This window comes from Anolis sagrei, chromosome 11, assembly GCF_037176765.1.
Source record: "Anolis sagrei isolate rAnoSag1 chromosome 11, rAnoSag1.mat, whole genome shotgun sequence".
NCBI lineage: Eukaryota > Metazoa > Chordata > Lepidosauria > Squamata > Dactyloidae > Anolis > Anolis sagrei.
In genome coordinates this window covers 18,792,737-18,812,195 of record NC_090031.1, presented here as the reverse complement: position 1 = coordinate 18,812,195, position 19,459 = coordinate 18,792,737, and the positions used below count along the sequence as shown (strand labels likewise).

General features: G+C 49.3%; 2 protein-coding genes across 7 annotated transcripts in view; one reads left to right on the top strand and one right to left on the bottom strand.

Moving 5' to 3' along the window:
- Positions 1–12,688, top strand: part of RALGDS (ral guanine nucleotide dissociation stimulator) — a 56,343-nt gene extending 43,655 nt beyond the window's left edge. For 2 of the 3 annotated variants that reach the window (XM_060757113.2, XM_060757111.2), the window contains exons 11-18: positions 471–557; positions 833–865; positions 2,385–2,506; positions 3,435–3,530; positions 5,055–5,370; positions 5,532–5,777; positions 8,030–8,144; positions 10,473–12,688. In XM_060757113.2, the coding sequence (XP_060613096.1) occupies positions 471–557; positions 833–865; positions 2,385–2,506; positions 3,435–3,530; positions 5,055–5,370; positions 5,532–5,777; positions 8,030–8,144; positions 10,473–10,660 (1,203 nt within the window). In that variant the 3' untranslated portion in view covers positions 10,661–12,688. The remainder of the gene's footprint in view (positions 1–470; positions 558–832; positions 866–2,384; positions 2,507–3,434; positions 3,531–5,054; positions 5,371–5,531; positions 5,778–8,029; positions 8,145–10,472) is intronic. The other variant, XM_067471999.1, reaches the window with a different exon arrangement.
- Positions 12,689–14,225: 1,537 nt separating this feature from the next.
- The window catches only part of CCDC180 (coiled-coil domain containing 180), a 52,240-nt gene continuing 47,006 nt past the window's right edge, over positions 14,226–19,459 (bottom strand). For 2 of the 4 annotated variants that reach the window (XM_067471993.1, XM_067471994.1), the window contains exons 32-35: positions 19,090–19,227; positions 18,707–18,812; positions 18,483–18,621; positions 14,226–14,954 (exon numbers count right to left, since the gene is read on the bottom strand). In XM_067471993.1, the coding sequence (XP_067328094.1) occupies positions 14,722–14,954; positions 18,483–18,621; positions 18,707–18,812; positions 19,090–19,227 (616 nt within the window). In that variant the 3' untranslated portion in view covers positions 14,226–14,721. Of the gene's footprint in view, positions 14,955–18,482; positions 18,622–18,706; positions 18,813–18,901; positions 19,014–19,089; positions 19,228–19,459 lie in introns of all 4 variants that reach the window. The other 2 variants (XM_067471995.1, XM_067471996.1) reach the window with 2 other exon arrangements.

The following is a 19,459-nucleotide window of genomic DNA, read 5'->3' as shown; positions in this document are numbered from 1 at the left end:
CTCCTCTTCCTCCTGCTTCCTCCTCCTCTTCCTCCCTGGATGCAGAGCAAGAGAGGCAGCTGTGGTTCTCACCCGCCTCTTCCTCCTTCTCCACTCCCTCTTCTTCCTCCACTTCCTCCTCTTCCTCCCTGGATGCAGAGAGAAAGGGGCATCTGTGGTCCTCACTTGCCTCTTCATCTCCACTTCCTCTTCTTCCTCCAATCCCCCCCCCCCCCCCGCTTCCTCTTCATCCTTGGATGCAGGGAGAGGTGGCTGTGGATCTCACCTGCCTCTTCCTCCTCCACTTCCTCTTCCTCCTCCTCTTCATCCTTGGCTGGGTCTCAGCCTCCTCATCCTTCTTCTCTTCCACTTCCTCTTCGTCGATTTCCTCCTTCTGCTTCCTCCTTGGCTGCGGGGAGAGAGAGAGAGAGAGAGAGGCAGCTGTGGGCCTCACCCTCTTCCTCCTGCCCCTCCCCCCTTCCCTTCTGCAGGGGGTCATGCAGGGCACCATCCCTTACCTGGGCACCTTCCTGACTGACCTAGTGATGCTGGACACGGCTGTGAAGGACTACCTGGAGGTAAACCAGGAAACGGGGTGCGTTTGAGAGCTTGGGCTCCAGGGATTGATTGCCATTGGCCCCTGGCTTCCCCGCCATACATGGGCTTCTCCTTTGCTGGGGAAGGGCTGCCCTCTTCCTCCCATGGAGTCACAGCAAAGCCGTTCCCTTTGTGCGGGGGAGCTGAATCCCGCCTTTGTCGGAGGCAGGCCACTCACGCCATCTTTTCAGGGCCTTTCCAGGAAGCGGAGGGATTCTAATGGCTACCTTCCTTCCCTCTTTTGACTCTCTTCCAGGGCGGGTTAATCAACTTCGAGAAAAGGAGAAAGGTAAGCAGGAAGGAAAAGGGAGGGAGAAGGTTTGTGAAGGTGTGCTCCTCTCCAGAAACATAGGGGTTGGGTGGGCACAGGTATTTATTTATTGTTTCATGAGTGAATCAAACAGTTCTATTGCATTTTTTTAAAAACACACACACAAAGTTTACAAACTTGACATTCTACGAGGATTGAATGAAAAACAATGCCTCCCTCTTCGTAACTCCTCAACAGATGGCAGTACTGGTATGCGGCAGGTACTTGTTCAGTAGACTCTCCTCTACAGTTCCATTTTGATGGGAAGTCTTAGCATTGAACGGTTGTGTTGTTAAAGTGCAAAGTATGGAACCCTGCGCAGACGGTCGGTCAATGCGACTTCAGCAACGTGCAGTAATTGAATTCTTGACAGCAGAAGGTGTCACCCCAAAGGAGATTCATCAGAGAATGCAAGCTGTTTATGGTGATTGTGTGAATGTGAGTACTGTGTGTTGTTGGGCGAGTAAGTTTAAAGATGTTGAGGTGGGAACATCTGACTTGCGTGACAAAGAATGAGTTGGATGTCCTGTGACAGCAACCACCGAGTTTCACAAGCAAAAGGTTGACAGATTGATTCAGGATGATTGTCGTATCACTCAGAAATTTCAGGCATAATCGGCATTTCACAAGAACGTGTGGGTCACATTATTGCTTTGCTTGGCTATCAGAAGATCTGTGCACAATGAGTACCCAGGATCCTGATGCCTTGATGCACAGACTTGAAACTTCTCACCACCGCACAGTCCAGATTCAGCACCGTCTGACTTCCATTTGTTCCCGATAATGAAAGAATATCTGTGGGAACACCATTATGCTTCTGATGTAGACGTTGAGAGAACTGTGAGACGCTGGTTGCGAAAACAGTGTCGACGTCTTCTGTGACGGCTTCAGAAAACTTGTTCATTGTTGGCAGAAATGTATCCAATTGTGTGGTGATTGTGTGGGAAAGTGAATAGTGGCCGTTAAAGAGCACATTCTAAGGATTATTTCTGAATTTGATATATTAAAATATTACATCCAAATCCAAGTAACGAAGGTGGAAGCATTACTTTTCATCCAATCCTCGTCTGTGCTGCCCCAGGCAGAGGTTCTCTGGGCAAATCCTGGGGACACAGTGGAAGTGCGGGCAGCGAAAGATAGAACAAGCCATCCCAAGGGGGAAATCAATGTGGAATGGTGAGGGTCCTTTGCTCCGTCTGTGTTGCTATGGATTTGGCCTCCTCTTGAAAGGAGATGCCAAGACACAACTGGGCTGAATGTACCATACGCCTTTACTGTTTGCAATGGTCTGGCAACATGGAATGGAAATCCCAGCTGACTGGCTGGAAGGCTGGAACACAGGCCCCCCTCAAGGGTCAGATGGCCTAAGTGGATCTGTCTCTGCCAACATCTCTTTGCAGCAGAGCATGGAATAGGGTGCAGGTGGCTGCAGAGCCTCCCTGGAGATCTTCCCAGGGATGGTTTTGACCCCCAGCCCCTCCCTCTCCTCTCCCATCAGGAGTTCGAGGTCATTGCGCAGATCAAGCTGCTCCAGTCGGCCTGCAACAACTACAACTTCACCCAGGACGACCGCTTCGTGGCCTGGTTTCACTCTGTGGAACGGCTGAGTGAGGCAGAGAGGTGGGTCGCAGGGCGGGCGGGTGGTGTGGCTGCTCTCTCCCGGCCCACGCACCTTCCCAGGGGTGCCTTGACCCTCCCTCTGGCCACCCTTTATTTATTTATTTATTTATTTATTTATTTGCAGTATTTATATACCACCCTTCTCACCCGCAGGGGACTCAGGGCAGATTACAATGCACATAGACATGGTAAACATTCAATGCCATTAGACATACAACATATATAGACAGATGCAGAGGCAATTTAACATTCCAGCTTTCCGGCTTCATGAGAGTATACTCGATTCTGGCCACAGGGGGAGCTGCTGCTTCATCATCCACTTGTGACACCGAGTCCTTTGATGGAGTACTTCCTGATTCCTATGCATGCTGCTGGAAGGTTTTATGGTGTCATAAATTAGTTAAATTAGCCTCCTCTCATCAAGCGGTACCTACATTTCCTACTTGACAAATGCAACTGTCTTTCTGGCTGCATAGGTCAACAGCAAGCTAGACTATTAATGGTCTTCCTCATTCTTCTACACACTGCTGGAAGGTTTTATGGCGTCGTAAATTAGCCTCCCCACATAAAACAGTACCTAGATTTCCTACTTGACAGATGCAACTGTCTTTCGGGCTGCATAGGTCAACAGCAAGCTGGACAATTAATGGTCTTCTTCATTCTTCTGCACACCGCTGGAAGGTTTTATGGCATCGTAAATGAGTTAAATTAGCCTCCCCGCATAAAGCAGTACCTAAATTTCTTACTTGACAGATGCAACTGTCTTTCATGCTGCGCAGGTCAACAGCAAGCTAGACTATTAATGGTTGGGAGCTCAATCTAACCCGGGCTGGCTTTGAACTCACGACCTCTCGGTCAGTACTGATTTTAATGCAGCTGCGCCACAACCCGGTCTGACCCCCTCCCTCCTTCCTTTGGTCCCTTGCAGCTACAGCCTCTCCTGCGAAATTGAGCCCCTCTCGGAGTCGGCCAGCAACACCCTGAAGGCCAAGAAGAACCCCGGGATCATCAAGCGCTGGAGCGAGTGAGTCCTGCCTGGCTGGCTGCGGATTGGGGCCCTCATTCCTGGTGTCGGGGCGGGATTGTGCAAAGTTCCTTTTGCACAGAAGAGAAGCCGAGAACGGGGAATGAGGGAACGGGGGTGGAAAGAGCGTTGCCAAGCGCCAGAAAGGGGGGAGGTGTTTCCAAATGACCTGATTTGGGGGGCGGGGGGAATGTGCAGAAAGTTTTCCAAAACTGGATTGTTCTGGTGAAAATCCTCAAAGTAGGGTTTTCCTTACTTCACGGATTTTCACTTTTCACGGGTGGTCCTGGAATGTAACACCCGCGATAAGTGTGGGAACACTGTACACCTGAAAATAATACAGAGAGGGGCTTTCTATATATATCTATATAAATAAAAATGTAATGTTCGTTTGTGGGATTAACAGAACTCAAGAACCACTGGGCAAATTGACACTAAATTTGGACACAAGACACCTAACAACCCAATGTATGTCCTTCACTCAAAAAATTGATTTTGTCATTTGGGAGTTGTAGTTGCTGGGATTTATAGTTCACCTTCAATCAAAGAGCATTTTGAAGCCCACCAATGATGGAATTGAACCAAACTTGGCACACAGTTCTCCCATGACCAACAGAAAATACTGGAAGGATTTGGTGGGCGGTGTCCTTTGGTTTTGGAGTTGTAGTTCACCTACATCCAGAGATCACTGTGGACTCAAACAATGATGGGTCTGGACCAAACTCTACACGAATACACAATATGCCCAAATGTGAACACTGGTGGAGTTTGGGGGAAATAGAATCTTGACATTTGGGAGTTGTAGTTGCTGGGATTTATAGTTCACCTACAATCACAGAGCATTCTGACCCCCACCAGCAATAGAATTGGGCCAAAACTCCCACACAGAACAGCCATGTGAGCCACAGCAACGCATGGCAGGGGACGTCTAGTGTGTGTGTGTGTGTGTGTGTGTGTATTGATAGAGAGAGAGAGAGAGAGCATTTTGAGGGTGAGGCAGAAGCGAGGAGAGATTTAAAGGCACCGCACACTTTTTTTTGCTAGCTATAAGGAAGGGGCTATAAGGCCGTGATTTACATACTGCTTTGTATCTCTTTTTTTTAAACGATTGGCTGCCTCTTTCCCGAGCGGGAGGGTGAAACCCCCTTCTACACTCCATCATTGCCAAGAGGCAATACCCACAAAACAGCAAGTCCACGAAAACCAAACCACGAAGTAGCGAGGGAACACTGTATTTCAATCTGTATCTTATGTAGGTTGTTTTCCACATTCCAGTACTAGTTTGCAACAATTGATTTCTTCTTGTCAGTGCACCCTGTTCACGCAAGCCTTTAGGTTTGTCCCTGCTGTCTTCCATTCAGCAGTTTTGAAAGCACAAACTCTTAGGGTCAACTTTTCCTTGCTTTGAGGGCCAACAATCACAGTTTCACTGCACATTGTGTTTCTCAGTTATTAATAGTCCTTTCTTTACATTTTTCAGCTGAAACATCTGTATTTGTAACACTCCTTGTGTTGTTTCCGCAGTCGTCAGCCCCCTTCGTCGGAGCCCTGCCCTGGGGGCAGCTCCCACTCCAAGTCCTTTGAGCAGCTCAAGTGTGGGCCCTACCTCTGCGGAGGAGGCGGAGGAGGGGACACGGCCGACTCCGCCAGCGTCACGTCCGCCGGGTCCAGCAGCTCCGATGTGGAGGAGCCCGGAGTGGGATTCGCCCCCGACTCCCCCGAGGGTCAGGAAAGGAAGGTACGGGCCGGTGCGAGCAGCAGCAACGAGTGCAGCGGCAGAGGCAGCGGCGGCAGTGGTGGAGCCCTGGGCCTTCCTCGGGCCGTGGAGGGCAGGCGGCAGGTGCGCCTTGAGGGGGGAACATGGCAGTGACGGGCAGGTGGCCCAGAAACCCCCGTGGCGGCGTATGGGGAGGGAGGAGAAGAGAAGGCCTCTGCCGTTGGACTAAAACCCTCTGCCGTTGGACTCCTTCTCTTCCTCCTCCTGCTCCTCCTCCGCTGCAGTTCTGGGAGTCCACCTCGCTCTCCTCGCTGGACACCTCCGGCATCGGCTCCAGCAGCAGCAGCAGCGCTGCCTCCTCCTCCTCGGTCTCCTCGGCCTCGCGCAGCCACAAGCGCTCAGCCTCCTCGGGCCTCTCCTCGGGCTACTCCTCGCTCTCCCTGCCCCTCTACAACCAGCAAGTGGACGACTGCTGCATCATCCGGGTCAGCCTCGCCGTGGAGAACGGAAACATGTACAAGAGCATCCTGGTCAGTGGAATGGAACGCGAAGAAGATGGGAAAGAAAGGGAAGGAGGAAAGAGCAGAAAGATGGGAAAAGGCGGAGGGAGGAATGGAATGGCATGGGGCGGAAGCAAGGCAGGAAAAGAGGAAGGAATGGAACAGGAAAGAAGGGAGGAAAGGAGGGAGGTGGAATGTGGGAGAGCGGAGAGGCTGCTTATTTGTTTGTTGGTTTGTTTGTTTGTTTCAAGCATTGGTACCCCACCCTTCTCAACTCCCGAGGGGGGAACCAGGGCGGCTTACAACTGGCACAATTCGATGCCCACACATACAAACAGCATAAAAACACGACATGTAAAATTAAACTAAAATGTATATAGATGATCCTATAAGACTGTAGACAAGGAGGAAGCAGGTGTTAAGTAAGAGTCTATGATATTTTTATATGTATTATTTAGATCAGGGGTCCTCAAACTTTCTAAACAGAGGGCAGGTCACAGTCCCTCAAACTGTTGGATGAATTCCTATGCAAACTGCACATATCTTATTTGTAGTGCAAAAAAACCCACTTAAAAACAATACAATTATTAAAATGAAGAACAATCTTAACAAATACAAACTTATTACTATTTCATTTGGAAGTTTTGGCTGATGATATAGGATTGTTGCTGTTGTTGTGTGCCTTCAAGTCGTTTCAGACTTAGGTTGACCCTGAGCGAGGGCCGGGTAAATGACCTTGGAGGGCCATATCCGGCCCGCGGGCCTTAGTTTGAGGACCACTAATTTAGATAGTAGACTGTGACTCCTTAAAGGAAATATATTATCAGATAAATGATTATGGAACATTAATAGATAGAAAGTATTGCACTGTATGCAACAAACACTTGCAAATGTATGATTATTTGATTAAATAATTTTTTTAAAATTCAAAAATAAAAACACAACATTACATAATAGGTAAAACATTAGATTAAAAAAGCAAAATCCATTTAAAACAATATTATTAACTAAATAGCCATATCCAAATCTGATTCAGCGACCAACGACCCAGTCCAAGGCTTGTCCATTGTGATTGCTGTCAACCTGCTACCCAAACTCCTGGTCTCTAAACCATGTTTTAAGTATTGTCGAAGGCTTTCATGGCTGGAATCACTGGGTTGTTGTAGGTTTTTCAGGCTATGTGGCCATGTTCTAGAAGCATTTTCTCCTGATGTTTCGCCTGTATCTATGGCAACCATTCTCAGAGGTTGTGAGATCAGACCATAGATGCAGGCAAAACGTCAGGAGAGAATGCTTCTAGAACATGGCCACATAGCCCAAAAAAACTACAACAACCCACGTTTTAAGCTTTTCCTAAAGGAAAGGAGGGACGTGGTTGACCTAATTTTGCTGGGGAGTGTGTTCCCCAGGCGGGGGGCCACCTCTGAGAAGGCCCTGTCTCTCATCCCCGCCAAGGGCATTTGAGAAGAAGGTGGGATCGTGAGGAGGGCCTCCCTGGATCATCTTAGACTCCGAGACAGGACGTAGAGGAAAATGTGTTCGGACAAGTAAGCTGGACTGGAACCATAATATAATAATAATAATAATAATAATAATAATAATAATAATATTAATAATAACAATAACAATACACTTTATTTATACCCTGCCACCATCTCCCCTGTGGGGACTCGGAGCGGCTTACATGGGGCCAAGCGTGGACAACACATTACAGCAATAAAATCAAAACATAACATCATCAAAATTACATTTTTTTTAAAAAACGCAGTCATAAAATAACATTCTAATATGTTTATTAGAACGTTATTTTATGACTGCGTTTTTTAAAAAAATGTAATTTTGATGATGTTGTTATTTGTTGTTTATGTTTTGATTTTATTGCTGTAATGTGTTGTCCGGGATAGCGATAACAATGGGCGGGCCGCATATACAGGATAAAAACAATTGAAAGTCTGAAATGAGATAAAATAGGAGCAGGACAATTATGGGGGGTTCATAAAATGCATAAAGTTGTGAGGCTAAACATATCGGGCTTGGCCCTGTCCGTTGCGCCTCTCCAGGACCCCCTTCGCTGGACATTTAACCCAGAGCCAATGGAAATGTAGCCCAAGAGGCTGCTGGGAAACATGATAAACATGTCAAGAAAATAAGTGAAGAAAGGTCGAAAGGCATGTGGTAAAATCCTCCAAGGATCAGCAGAGGGGACCAGGCTCATGGGGGGAAGGGAGGAAGGCAATTGAGACAGGCTGATGGACTCCCACCCACTTCTGCCTCTGTCCCAGGTGACCAGCCAGGACAAGACCCCGGTGGTGATCCAGAAGGCCATGGTCAAGCACAACCTGGACGCCGACCGCCCCGAGGACTACGAGCTCATCCAGGTCATCTCCGAGGAGCGAGGTACGAACCGACAGTGGGATCCCGCCACATAGGCTTGCAACATGGGTTGAAACTACCAAGTTGCAGTTCCAGTGCATGGACATCTTGCTTCCCTGATCTTAACATCTCACAGAAACAATCAACTACATTTTCCATGGTTCATGTTAATTGCCTTCAAGTCAACTCAGACTTATGGCAACCCCATAAATGAGAACTTTCCAAGAGGGTGTACATGGTCATATACCTCCCCATATACCTCCCTTAGTCCCGTGGTTCCCAACCTGTGGTCTGTAGGCCACCAGTGGTCTGCAAGAATGAAAATATGGTCCGCGGCCTCACCGTGACCACACCATTGCAACAAGAGCTTGCAAAATCCTCTAGTATTTATTTATTTATCATATCGGGAGCGAACCAAGGGTACAGTTGTAATGTAATGTAATGTAAGCAACCCCCGATAGAGCCGGGCCTTATTAAATACAGTTTTCCCTGGGTGAGCAGATGGCAGCTACTGGGTGGCATATGTTCTGTAGAGCTGATGTGGTCTATCCAATGCAATTTTCTGAATCAGCACCCCAAATAACCAGACCAAAAACCGATTTGTAACCCTTTCAGTAGTAATGTTGGAGAGTCAAAATAGTCCTTGGTCAAGTGGTCCCTGGTCAAAAAAGGGTTGAGAACCACCCCCCCCCCCCCCCGCACCCTAGTCCTATCACGGTCAAATGTGCAGGCAATGCAGCCGTGGGGGGGGGGGGGGGTCTTATCTCTGAAGGGGAGGAGTCTCGGCTGCTCTTGTTGCGCAGGGACCATCATAATTTGCCTCTTAACATCAACAAGACCAAGAAGTTGATAGTAGATTTTAGAAGGAATGGATCAGAAATCCAGCCTTTGCTTATCAGTGGAGATCAAGTGAAGAAGGTGGCCAGTTTTAAGCTTAAGGGTGCCGCATTGTTGAGGAAGCCTTTCCGTTGTGCTGGCAAAGAGGGCCCAGCAGAGAGGGCATTATTATTATTCTCTGAGGCTTTGAAGGAACCAACAATTCCCACTCCTGCCATTAATACTTTTAGACCAGGGTTTATTATTATTATTATTATTATTATTATTATTATTATTTACGACATTTATATGCCGCCCTTCTCACCCCAAAGGAGACTCAGAGCGGCTTACAAGATATAGAATCCTAGAATCCTAGAGTTGTAAGAGATCTCATGGGCCATCCAGTCCAACCCCATTCTGCCAAGAAGCAGGAAAATCGCATTTAAAGCACCCCCAACAGATGGCCATCCAGTTTAAAAGCTTCCAAGGAAGAAGCATCCTCTGAGGTAGTGAGGTCTGTTGGAACTAGGGAAAAGGGTTTATATATCCTCTGAGGATGCTTGCCATAGATGCAGGCAAAACGTCAGGAGAGAATGCCTCTAGAACATGGCCATATAGCCCGAAAAAACCTGTATTTGGACACATGACACCTAACAACCCAATGTATGTTGTTCACTCAAAAAAATTGATTTTGTCATTTGGAAGTTGTAGTCTACAATCAATGAGCATTCTGAACCCCACCAACGATGGAATTGAACCAGACTTGGCACACAGAACTCCCATGACCAACAGAAAAACTGGAAGTTTTTGGCACAAATACTCAATATGCCAATATGTGAAAACTGGTCGAGTTTGGGGAAAATGGACCTTGGCATTTGGGAGTTGTAGTTGCTGGGATTTATAGTTCACCTACAATCACCCACCAACAATTGGGTCAAACCTCCCACACAGAACTCCCATGTGGGCCACAGCAACGCGTGGCAGGGGACGGCTAGTCTATATAAATAAAAATGTAATGTTCATTTGTGGGAGTAGCATAACTCAAATACCACTGGACGAATTGACACCCAATTTGGACACAATACACCTATCAAGCCAACGAGTGACCAGGCCCTTTAGTAGAGGAGGATCCTCCAAATGCACTGCTTCCAAGCTGCAAGCTTTCTTCTCCTTGGATTTCTTTGAGAGCATAATCCCTGCGTAATTCCAATTTCCTATTCCTGGACTGCAGCTCCCAGTAATCCTCCAGATAGATAGATTAGATAGAGATAGATAGGTAGGCAGATAGACTGATCAGGAGGACTGATGGGAGTTGCAGTCCAAGAATAGGTAGAGAAGGAAGAAAGGAGAGAAAGAGGAAGTAAAGAAAAGGGGGGAAGGAAGGAGAGAAAGAAAGGAGAGAAAGAGGGAGGGAAAGTTGTCCACAGCCACGCATGGTGGGTATAGCTAGTTCTACATATATAATGTGACTGCAGGTGGCATTTAATTCCGATGTACAGTGACCAAAGTTCTTCTATTCCTCCCTCCTTTCCCCAGAGCTCAAGATCCCGGACAATGCAAATGTCTTCTATGCCATGAACTCGGCCGCCAACTATGACTTTGTCCTCAAGAAGAGGGGCTTCTCCCGGGCCTCCGCCTCTGCCGCCAAGCTCAAGCACGGCTCCAGCTCCACGCTGCCCAGGATGAAGCAGAAAGGCCTCAAGATCGCCAAGGGCATCTTCTGAGCCCCGATGGGATGGGGCGGGCAGGCGCAATGAGGCTGCTCTCCATCAACAATGGCACAATGCCATTGCCGCCGCCATGGACCCCCCTCCCCTGGGGGCAGAGAGATGCGACAAGAATGCCCTCAACAATGGGACAATGATGTCACCACTGTTGCGATGGACTCCCCTGGATGTGCAGATGGATGCGCCAAGGCAATTCTTGACAACGGGACAATGCCACCGCCATTGCCATGGTCCCCCCTGGGGATAGGTAGATGCGCCACCATGGACTCTACTGAGTGTGCCAATGATGCTGCCGCTGTTGCCACAGAGCCCCTCTTGGTGTGCAGACTGATGCGCTGAGTGCACTCTTGAGAACAGGACAGTGATGCCGCTGCCACCGTGGATCTCCTGTGTGTGTAGCAGGTGCTCTGAGATTGTTCTCGACAGTGGGACGATGCTGCCGCTGCCACGGCCCGTCCTGCCTGTGCCGTTTGTGGCTTCCTTTCGCTGAAGCAGAGGAGGCTCCTGTGGCCCTGGAAGGCTTGCCCGCCCGCCGCTCTTTGCCTTCAGCCGCTCTGCTGCATCTCTGGTTTTTTTAGCAGAGATTTTTAAAAGCCTTTTTAAGAAACCAAGGTGCAAAAGGCCCTCTGGTGCAACACCCACCTCTCTGCCTTAGGAACCCCTTCCTTTCCTCAGCGCCAACAAGGGAGGAAACGGAGGAGGAGCAGAGCCGGGGCGTGGTCGGCGCTCTTCCCTTCTCTTCTTGTCCTGGGGTTCGAGGAGAGCCTGCAGGCACCAAAGATCAGATGGCAGCGTCACTCCCGAGTGGTCAGTTGGGGCTGGATTCTGCTCAGAGAAGGAAGGCCGTCAGCAGTAGGCTGTGCTCAGAGGAGGGGAACCAGGAGCCCTTCCTTCCTTCCTTTCCTTCCTTCCTTCCTTCCTTCCTTCCTTCCTTCCTTTGTTAAGCAACCACTTCTGTGTTTTAATGGACTGGAGACGTTGACAATTGAAATGGGGACTTTGACTGATCTCTGTGTAAAGGCGAGACGGAACCGAGTTTACGACGTGTCTGCTCTCTTCCCCTGCCAGTATTTATTGCTACTGTAAATAGTCCGCGGGGATTTGTACATTTTACTAATGCTGTTTAGAGTCCATTGGTGTGGTCACCTTGTGAATGTGTGTGTGAGAGAGAGCGCTTGAGAAGGGGATGAAGGGGCTGGAGACTGAGCTTGGGAAGAGCTTGGGGCAGGGGGAGGGGTTTGGCGCCTGCCAATCACCACACTGGAAAACACTAAGGGAGGCAGAGCCCCTCCCCTCAATGGCCAAAGCCAGGCCTGGGCCAAGGGGGGTCCTCCTCCGGGGGCTCCCACACTTCCCAACAGCCTCCCGGCTGCTCCGATAACTCGGACCCATGACCTGACGTTGCTGCTGCTGATGCCTTTGTTCTTTCATAACCAGCTGTTGGGAATTATGGGAGTGCGAGTCCAAAGCACTGGGAGTGAGGGCCGGATTGGGGCCAGGCCTGCTATACGTGGCTGTCTCTTTGTGTGGGATTTGCGTAAAGGGAGGAATTTCACACGAGGTTTGCATAAAAAGGGAGGAATTCTACCTGGCTGCCTTGCTGTGCCTTCCTTCCCTTTTGGCCCATTTTATGGCTGGAATCGGGCGGCCCGTTCTGCCGATGAAGGGGATTCCCTGAGGGCAGGAGAGGGGGCCAAGGGCGAGTGCAAGTGTGTCTGTGGAAGCGATTGCTGTGTGTGTGTGTTTGTGTCCGTCTGTCCGCTTCCTGTCTGGCCACCCGGCCCTTCTCCCGACACTGATAAACCACTGGCACTTTGACAGTGATTGGCAGGTGACAGAGCCCCTTCCTCCTCTTCCTCCGGCCCTGCAGCCCTTTCCTCCATCCCTCCCTCCCTGTTTGCGAGTGCGGTGTGTCCGTGCCTGGCGTGACTGTTTTTGTACAAATCGGCACACGATCGACTTGTGTTGTGTACACACAGCAATGTAATTAACCTTTTCATTAAAACGGCCAATGTTTTGACAGGACTTTTGCGTGGCTTCCGTGGCACTGCTTCTTTTCCTCCCCCCTGATCCCAACCCAGGAGTGACCCTCCCTCTTAGCTCCTCTAATCTCATGATTTCATCTATTTTAAGCACTGGAAAGAACCGTCACGGGAGAAGAAGAGTTCTTTCAAAATATAAAGTCAATGAAAGTGACACTTCCTCATTGAGATTCCAATCTAACTCTCATCCATATTTAGAGCAGATGCTGTAAAACACCAGGAACCCAGGACTTATTTGGGACGTGGCTTCTCCAAGTCTGGGCTGGTAGAAAGAAAGATGAACAAAACTAGCAGATCAGAGAAACACCAGGAATATGCAAATCTGTCACCCTTGTTTTGCTTGTATTTTTCCAAATCACACCATCATTTTCAGCGTATAATCCCTCTCCGTTCCAAATCAAGTTGCAGTACCTCCTATTTAACCCAGGATATCATGCATTGTTTTAAGTGTACTATCACGAGGGTTGAATGAAAAGCAATGCCTCCACCTTCGTTACTTGGGTTTGAATGGGAATATTTTAATAACACAGAAATAATCCTTAGAATGTGCTCTTTAACTAGCACTATTCACTTTCCACATAATCACCAGACAATTGGATACATTTCTGCCAACAATGAACACGTTTTCTGAAGCCATTGCGGAAGAAGTCGACACTCTGTTTCTGCAACAAGGGTCTCACAGTTCTCTCAATGTCTTCATCAGAAGTATAAGGATGTCCCTGCAGATCTTCTTTCATTATTGGGAACAGATGGAAGTCAGACAGTGCCAAATCCAGACTGTATGGAGGATGCTATACAGTCTCTGAAGTTCTGCTGTGTACTTATCGTGCACTAATAGCCAAGCAAAGCAATAATGTTCACACATTCTTGTGAAATGCCAATTATGCTTGAAATTTCTGAGTGATATGACGTCTTGTGAAACTCAGTGGTTGCTGTCACAGGATGTCCAACACTTTGTTTGTCACGCAAGTCAGATGTTCCTACCTCAACATCTTTAAACTTACTCGCCCAACGACGATCAGTACTCATATCGACACAATCACCATAAACAACTTGCATTCTCTGATGAATCTCCTTTGGGGTGACACCTTCTGCTGTCAAGAATTCAATGACTGCAAGTTGCTTAAGGATACCCTCTGCGAAGGGTTCCATACTTTGCACTTTAACAACACGGCCGTTCAATGCTGAGGCTTCCTGCCAAAATGGAATTGTAGAGGAGAGTCTACTGAACAAGCCAGTACCTGCCGCATACCTGTACTGTCATCTGTTGAGTTACGAAAGTGGAGGCATTACTTTTCATTCAACCCTCGTAAAAAAGAAAGGTGACATGTTTTTCCTATAGGTCCCCCCCCCCCCCCCCTGGAAAATTTGCACATTCTGAAAGGTCTCTGGTTTCCCGTGATCTGAACTTTATGGAGTGTTGATTCCAACTGAATTGGGATTTCCCCCCCAATCTTAATTGCTATGCATGGACACAGAGAGGATGTTGGAATCTAAGGATTTCATCACACAGGCTTCAGGAAGTGTCCTCAACGGAGACTGATGGAGGTCATCATATGATGTAAGGTTACTTCTGGCAGGGCTCCGTAGAATGGTGCATCCTGGCACCATTCTAGGTCACTGCCTAGAGAACACAAGAGGATTCCCATGTTCTCATTGAGAAGAACGGGGCAGTCATGCGGTGACATTTCCCCTGAAGGATACAGTAAGGAGTGATGCAGACAATGCAGGGCACAGGACAATAGTTTGCCCCTGCTGCCCATCGGATTAGCCACCCTGCAGGGCAACTTTCCCCAGTGTCGCCATATGGATCTCAATGTGATGATGTTCTAGATGTGTGTGTGGAAAAATAGGCAGTCCCCAAGTTTGGAACAAGATAGGGTCTGTTAGGTGTGTTCTTAAATTGAATTTGTTTGTACGTCACTTCCTCCCTCCCTCTCCAATCAGTCCCAACAGGAAGTCCTAGGTAGCCCTCACTGGCCACTTCCTGTCCGCTCGCTCACCTTCCTCCCCGTATCAGCCCAGATTCCCCCAAATAACCACAGACCCGTTGTTCCTCCAACAAATATATTTCTTTCCCAAATCCATACAAAACCGCCTCTGTGCACAGTGTGGCATCAGGCGTAGAGCTGCTTGATCTTCTGCACCGACTTGCGCCACCACCCGGCCCAGTGCTGGGCCTTCAGCTGGTGGGCCGTGCTCTCGGCCTGGATCCGCGCAAACTCCGCCTCCAGCACCTGCTTGAACCTCTGCGGGAAACGGGAAAAGGGGGGCGCCTTTAGGACGAGGCCCCCTTCCAAAAGGGGGAGCCTCACAGCTGGCGCCTCTGCAAGAGGGGTCTCCCCCCCCACCAAAAATGGGGGGAAACCCCTCTTAGGAGTACTTCTGGAGCACTGCAGTCCAAAGACTCATAGACTCAAGAGTTGGAAAGGACCTTCAGAGGTCATCCAGCCCAACCCTCTAAAGAAGAAGAAGAGAATCATGGCCTTGGAAAGTAACTCCAAGGAGTCCAACCTCATTTGTCCAGAAAGGAAGGACCCCATCCAATCCCTCCTGACAGATGGCTATTCAGCCTCTCATAAAATCCTAGAGTGGGACGAGACGTACAGCCCAACCCTCTAAATAATAATAACAACAATAATGGAACCATAGCCTTGGATGAGACCTCCAAAGGCTATTGAGTCCAATCTCACCTCTGGCAGGAAGGACTGCACTACCCAGTCCCAAGGAGATTCCCCCCCCCCCCCCCATCCAACATCATCTAGAGCTGCGGTTCTCAACCTGTGGGTCACAACCCCTATGGGGTTAAACAGCTGTTCCATAGGGGGTTGCTGCTTCCATTCCTTCCTCTATCTTTCCTCCTCCTCCTTTGGCGGTGTGGAGGGGAAAAGGAGTCATGGGGGGCGCTTATTATTATTATCATTATTATTATTAACTTTATTTGTATCCCGCTAGCATCTCCCAAAGGACTTGATGCGGCTTACAAAGGCCAAGGCCTCAAAACACAACATAACAATACAACACCTAAAGCAAATTAAAAACAGTTAAAGCAATATTCAAGAACAAGCAATAAACAATACACCAAGACACAATAAAACTGGGCTGGGCCAGAGTAATGGGTACAGGATTAAAAGTGCTGATGTGACAGGTGATACGTAAGGATTATAGGGTAAGTGCAGTGTGCGGCAATCTTAGTTCTAATAAAGTGCTTCTGGGACTTGTTATTTGAGATTTCCTATTCTGGGAAGGCACATCAGAACAGCCAGGTCTTCAAGTTCTTTCTAAAGACTGCCAATGTAAGGATGTAAGGGCCTGTCTAAGCTCTTTTGGGAGGGTGTTCCAGAGTCGGGGGGCCACCACAGAAAAGGCCCTGCCTCGCATCCCCACCAAACGAGCTTGCGATGCAGGCGGAATCACGAGCAGGGCCTCTCCGGATGAACGAAGTGAGCGCGTGGGTTCATAAACGGAGATGCGGTCACGCAGGTAGGATGGTCCCAAACCGTTCAGGGCTTTGTAGATAAGCACCTGCACCTTAAATCGGGCTCGGAAAATAAACGGCAGCCAGTGGAGCTCCTTGAACAGGAGGGTTGACCTCTCTCTGTAAGGAGCACCAGTTAACATCCTGGCCGCTGCCTGTTGGACCAGTTGAAATTTCTGAGCCATTTTCAAGGGCAGCCCCACGTAGAGCGCATTACAGTAGTCCAATCTAGAGGTGACCAAGGCATGGACCACCCCGGCCAGATCAGCCTTCACGAGGTACGGTCGCAGTTGGTGCACGAGTCTCAATTGTGCAAAAGCCCTCCCGGCCGCCGCCGACGCCTGAGCCTCAAGCGTAAGCGATGAATCCAAGAGGACTCCCAAACTGTGGGCCTGTGGCTTCAGGGGGAGTGTAACCCCATCCAGCACAGGTTGCCACCCTATAGCCCGGTCAGGTTTGCGATTGACCAGAAGGACCTCTGTCTTGTTGGGATTGATCTTCAGCTTGTTCTTCCTCATCCAGATAGACACAGCGGCCAGGCACTTGTCCAGCACCCGAGAGGTCTCCTTGGAATTAGGTGGAAATGAGTTGTGTGTCATCTGCGTAGAGATGGCACCTAACTCCAAAACTCTGCTTACAGGCAGAGATGTGCAAGGTAGGGGGGGAGACGGGCCTGGTTGTTTCCTAAAAAACTCTAAAATTACAACAGCAAAATAGCAGAGAGGAAACAACCAGGCACATCTTAACACCTCTCAACAAAAGATTTTCCCAGGCTCAGCCAGGCCTTCAAATGCTAATGAAGGTGGTCAGTTGAAACATTCACACCTAGCTCCAGCAGGGAAGAGATCTTTGCCCCAGCCATTCCACAGATATATAAACCCATTGTCCTAATTCCAACAGACCTCACAACCTCTGAGGATGCTTGCCACAGATGCAGGCGAAACGTCAGGAAAAATACCTCTAGAACATGGCCCTATAGCCCGAAAAAGCAGAACAGACAACTATGCATCTGGATGCTTGTCCGCTATGCCCTGCCTCATGCACAGAGGATGAATTGTTGGAGGCTACAGACAATGCCGTTGCTATTGCTCGTTTTTGGTCAAAAGATATTTAGCTGCCTGTGCTCCTATTTTTATCAGTTTTATACTAATGTATGCAATGCTTTTGATACAAAATAAATAAATAAAAAGCCACCCTCTAAAGGAGCGGCCTCTTCAAGTCTTGGCAAAGGCACCCTTCCTCTTCAGGCAGTCCCCAAGTTACAAGCACAATATCACCGGGATTGTGGCGCAGCTGGCTGAGTGTCAGCTGCATTAAGATCACTCTGACCAAAGGTCATGAGTTGGAAGCCAGCCCGGGCTGGAGTGGGTGTCCAGCCATTGTGTAGCCCGTTGTCGACCTTTGCAACCCGAAAGACAGTTGCATCTGTCAAGTAGGAAAATAAGGGACCACCTTGTGTGGGAGGCTAAATTTAACTAATTTATGAGGCCATAAAGAAAGAAGACTCCGGGGAATGTGGAATGCGGAAGAACTTCATCGGTGTCGTTGATGGACGATGAAAAGCAGCAGCTCCCCTGGCGGCCAGAAAAAAAAAGTTAAATAGCCTTTGTCTGTTAAATGTTGTTTGTCAAACTGGCATTGAATGTTTGCCATATATGTGTTTACTGTAATCCGCCCTGAGTCCCCTGCGGGGTGAGAAGGGCGGAATATAAGAACTGTAAATAAATAAATAAATAAATATGATCTGTTGGTTGGTTCTTAAGCTGAATTTGCATGGAAGCCATTTCTTAGGTGTAACTCCATGCATGCACGCACACATATATATTCACACACAAACATATACTAGCTTTGAATAGCATAGGGAAGGGTTAACACCCCTGTGGCATTTCCTTTACTGCCTGTGCCCCTGTTCAAGAGATGTCACCTCACTTTCCGTCCCTGTGAGAATGGGATTTTGAAAACAATGAAAGCAAGGATTGGAGATACAGATTGAGTGGGCACTTTCCGCCTTGATAACCCTTTCAGGAGTGAACCTCCCACCCGAAGGGTAGATTTCTCTCCCTCCCTGTTGCCACCACCTGTAGTCCGAAGAGCATTGTCACACAAACGTGGACAGTCCTTAGGGAGGAAGTTATGCAGCTGCAACGAAAATGATGTTCTGGTTGGGGGTCACCACAGCATGAGGAACTGTATTCAAGGGTTGTAGCATGAGGAAGGTTGAGAACTGCTGCTCTAGAGACTCTCTTTCTAAGGCCAAACCTCTGCACACGCAGGGCACACGCACACACACCCCTCGTACCGCGTAGACGGCGTCCCTCTCCTCCAGGGCGGCCACGTGTCCCAGGGTGGTCTTGGCGGTGGTGACAGGGGCCGTCTCGCGCCAGAGGATCTGGTTGGGCAGCCCCGCCAGGGTGGTCCTGGGGAGTCCTGGCCACGTTCTTCCGGAGGGAAGGAGTGGCAGAGTCAGGTGAGGGGTCCTGCTAGGAAGTCCTGCCCCACCCGCCCAGTTCCTGCCCAACCGACCTGCCTGCACGCTCGGCCACCAGGCGCCCTCCCTCGGCCTCCAAGGACAGGCCGGCCTTCTTGCGGCGCAGGAGCGTGCTGGTCTTCTCCCGCAGGACCTCCACTTCTAAGGGAAGGAGGGGGCGAAGGGGGTCAAGGGTCGGGAGGTGGGTCTTGCCTTTCCCAACAGGGAGGGAGGGAGAGGGGTGGACTCACTGCCCAGCTCCACGTCGTCCATGGTCAGGCACTGGTCCAGCTCCACCAGGATCTTCTCGGTGCAGGAAGACAAGCCCTGCACGAAGCTCTTCGCGCAGTCAATGACACATGCCTGGGAGGAGAGTAAACCAGACATATACACCCATCCCACCCACCCCCAAGTCCCGCCCTCCCTCCCCCTCGCCCACCTCCAGCTGCTGGGTGCAGAGGAGGATGCTCTGGGCCTCGTTCTGCTGGCGCTCGGCCTCCTCCTGTGACAAGGCCTCCAACTGCGGGAGGTTGTGCGGGTGGCCCAGCGTCGGACACAGCTTGGCCTTGGTCTGGTCCTGGAAGGGGAGGGATGGAGAAAAAAGTGGACAGGAAGGGAGAAGGGATGGAGGAATGAAGAGAAAGAAATAAAGGATAAAGGAAGAGGGAGGGATGTACAAGAAGGAAGGACGAAAGTAAGAAAGGGACAAAGAAGTAAGGAGGGAAGGAGAGAGGGAGGGAGGAGAGAAGAGGGAAGAAAGAAGAGGAAGAAGTGAGGAGGTGAAAGTGGGAGGAAATGAGAGGGAGGAA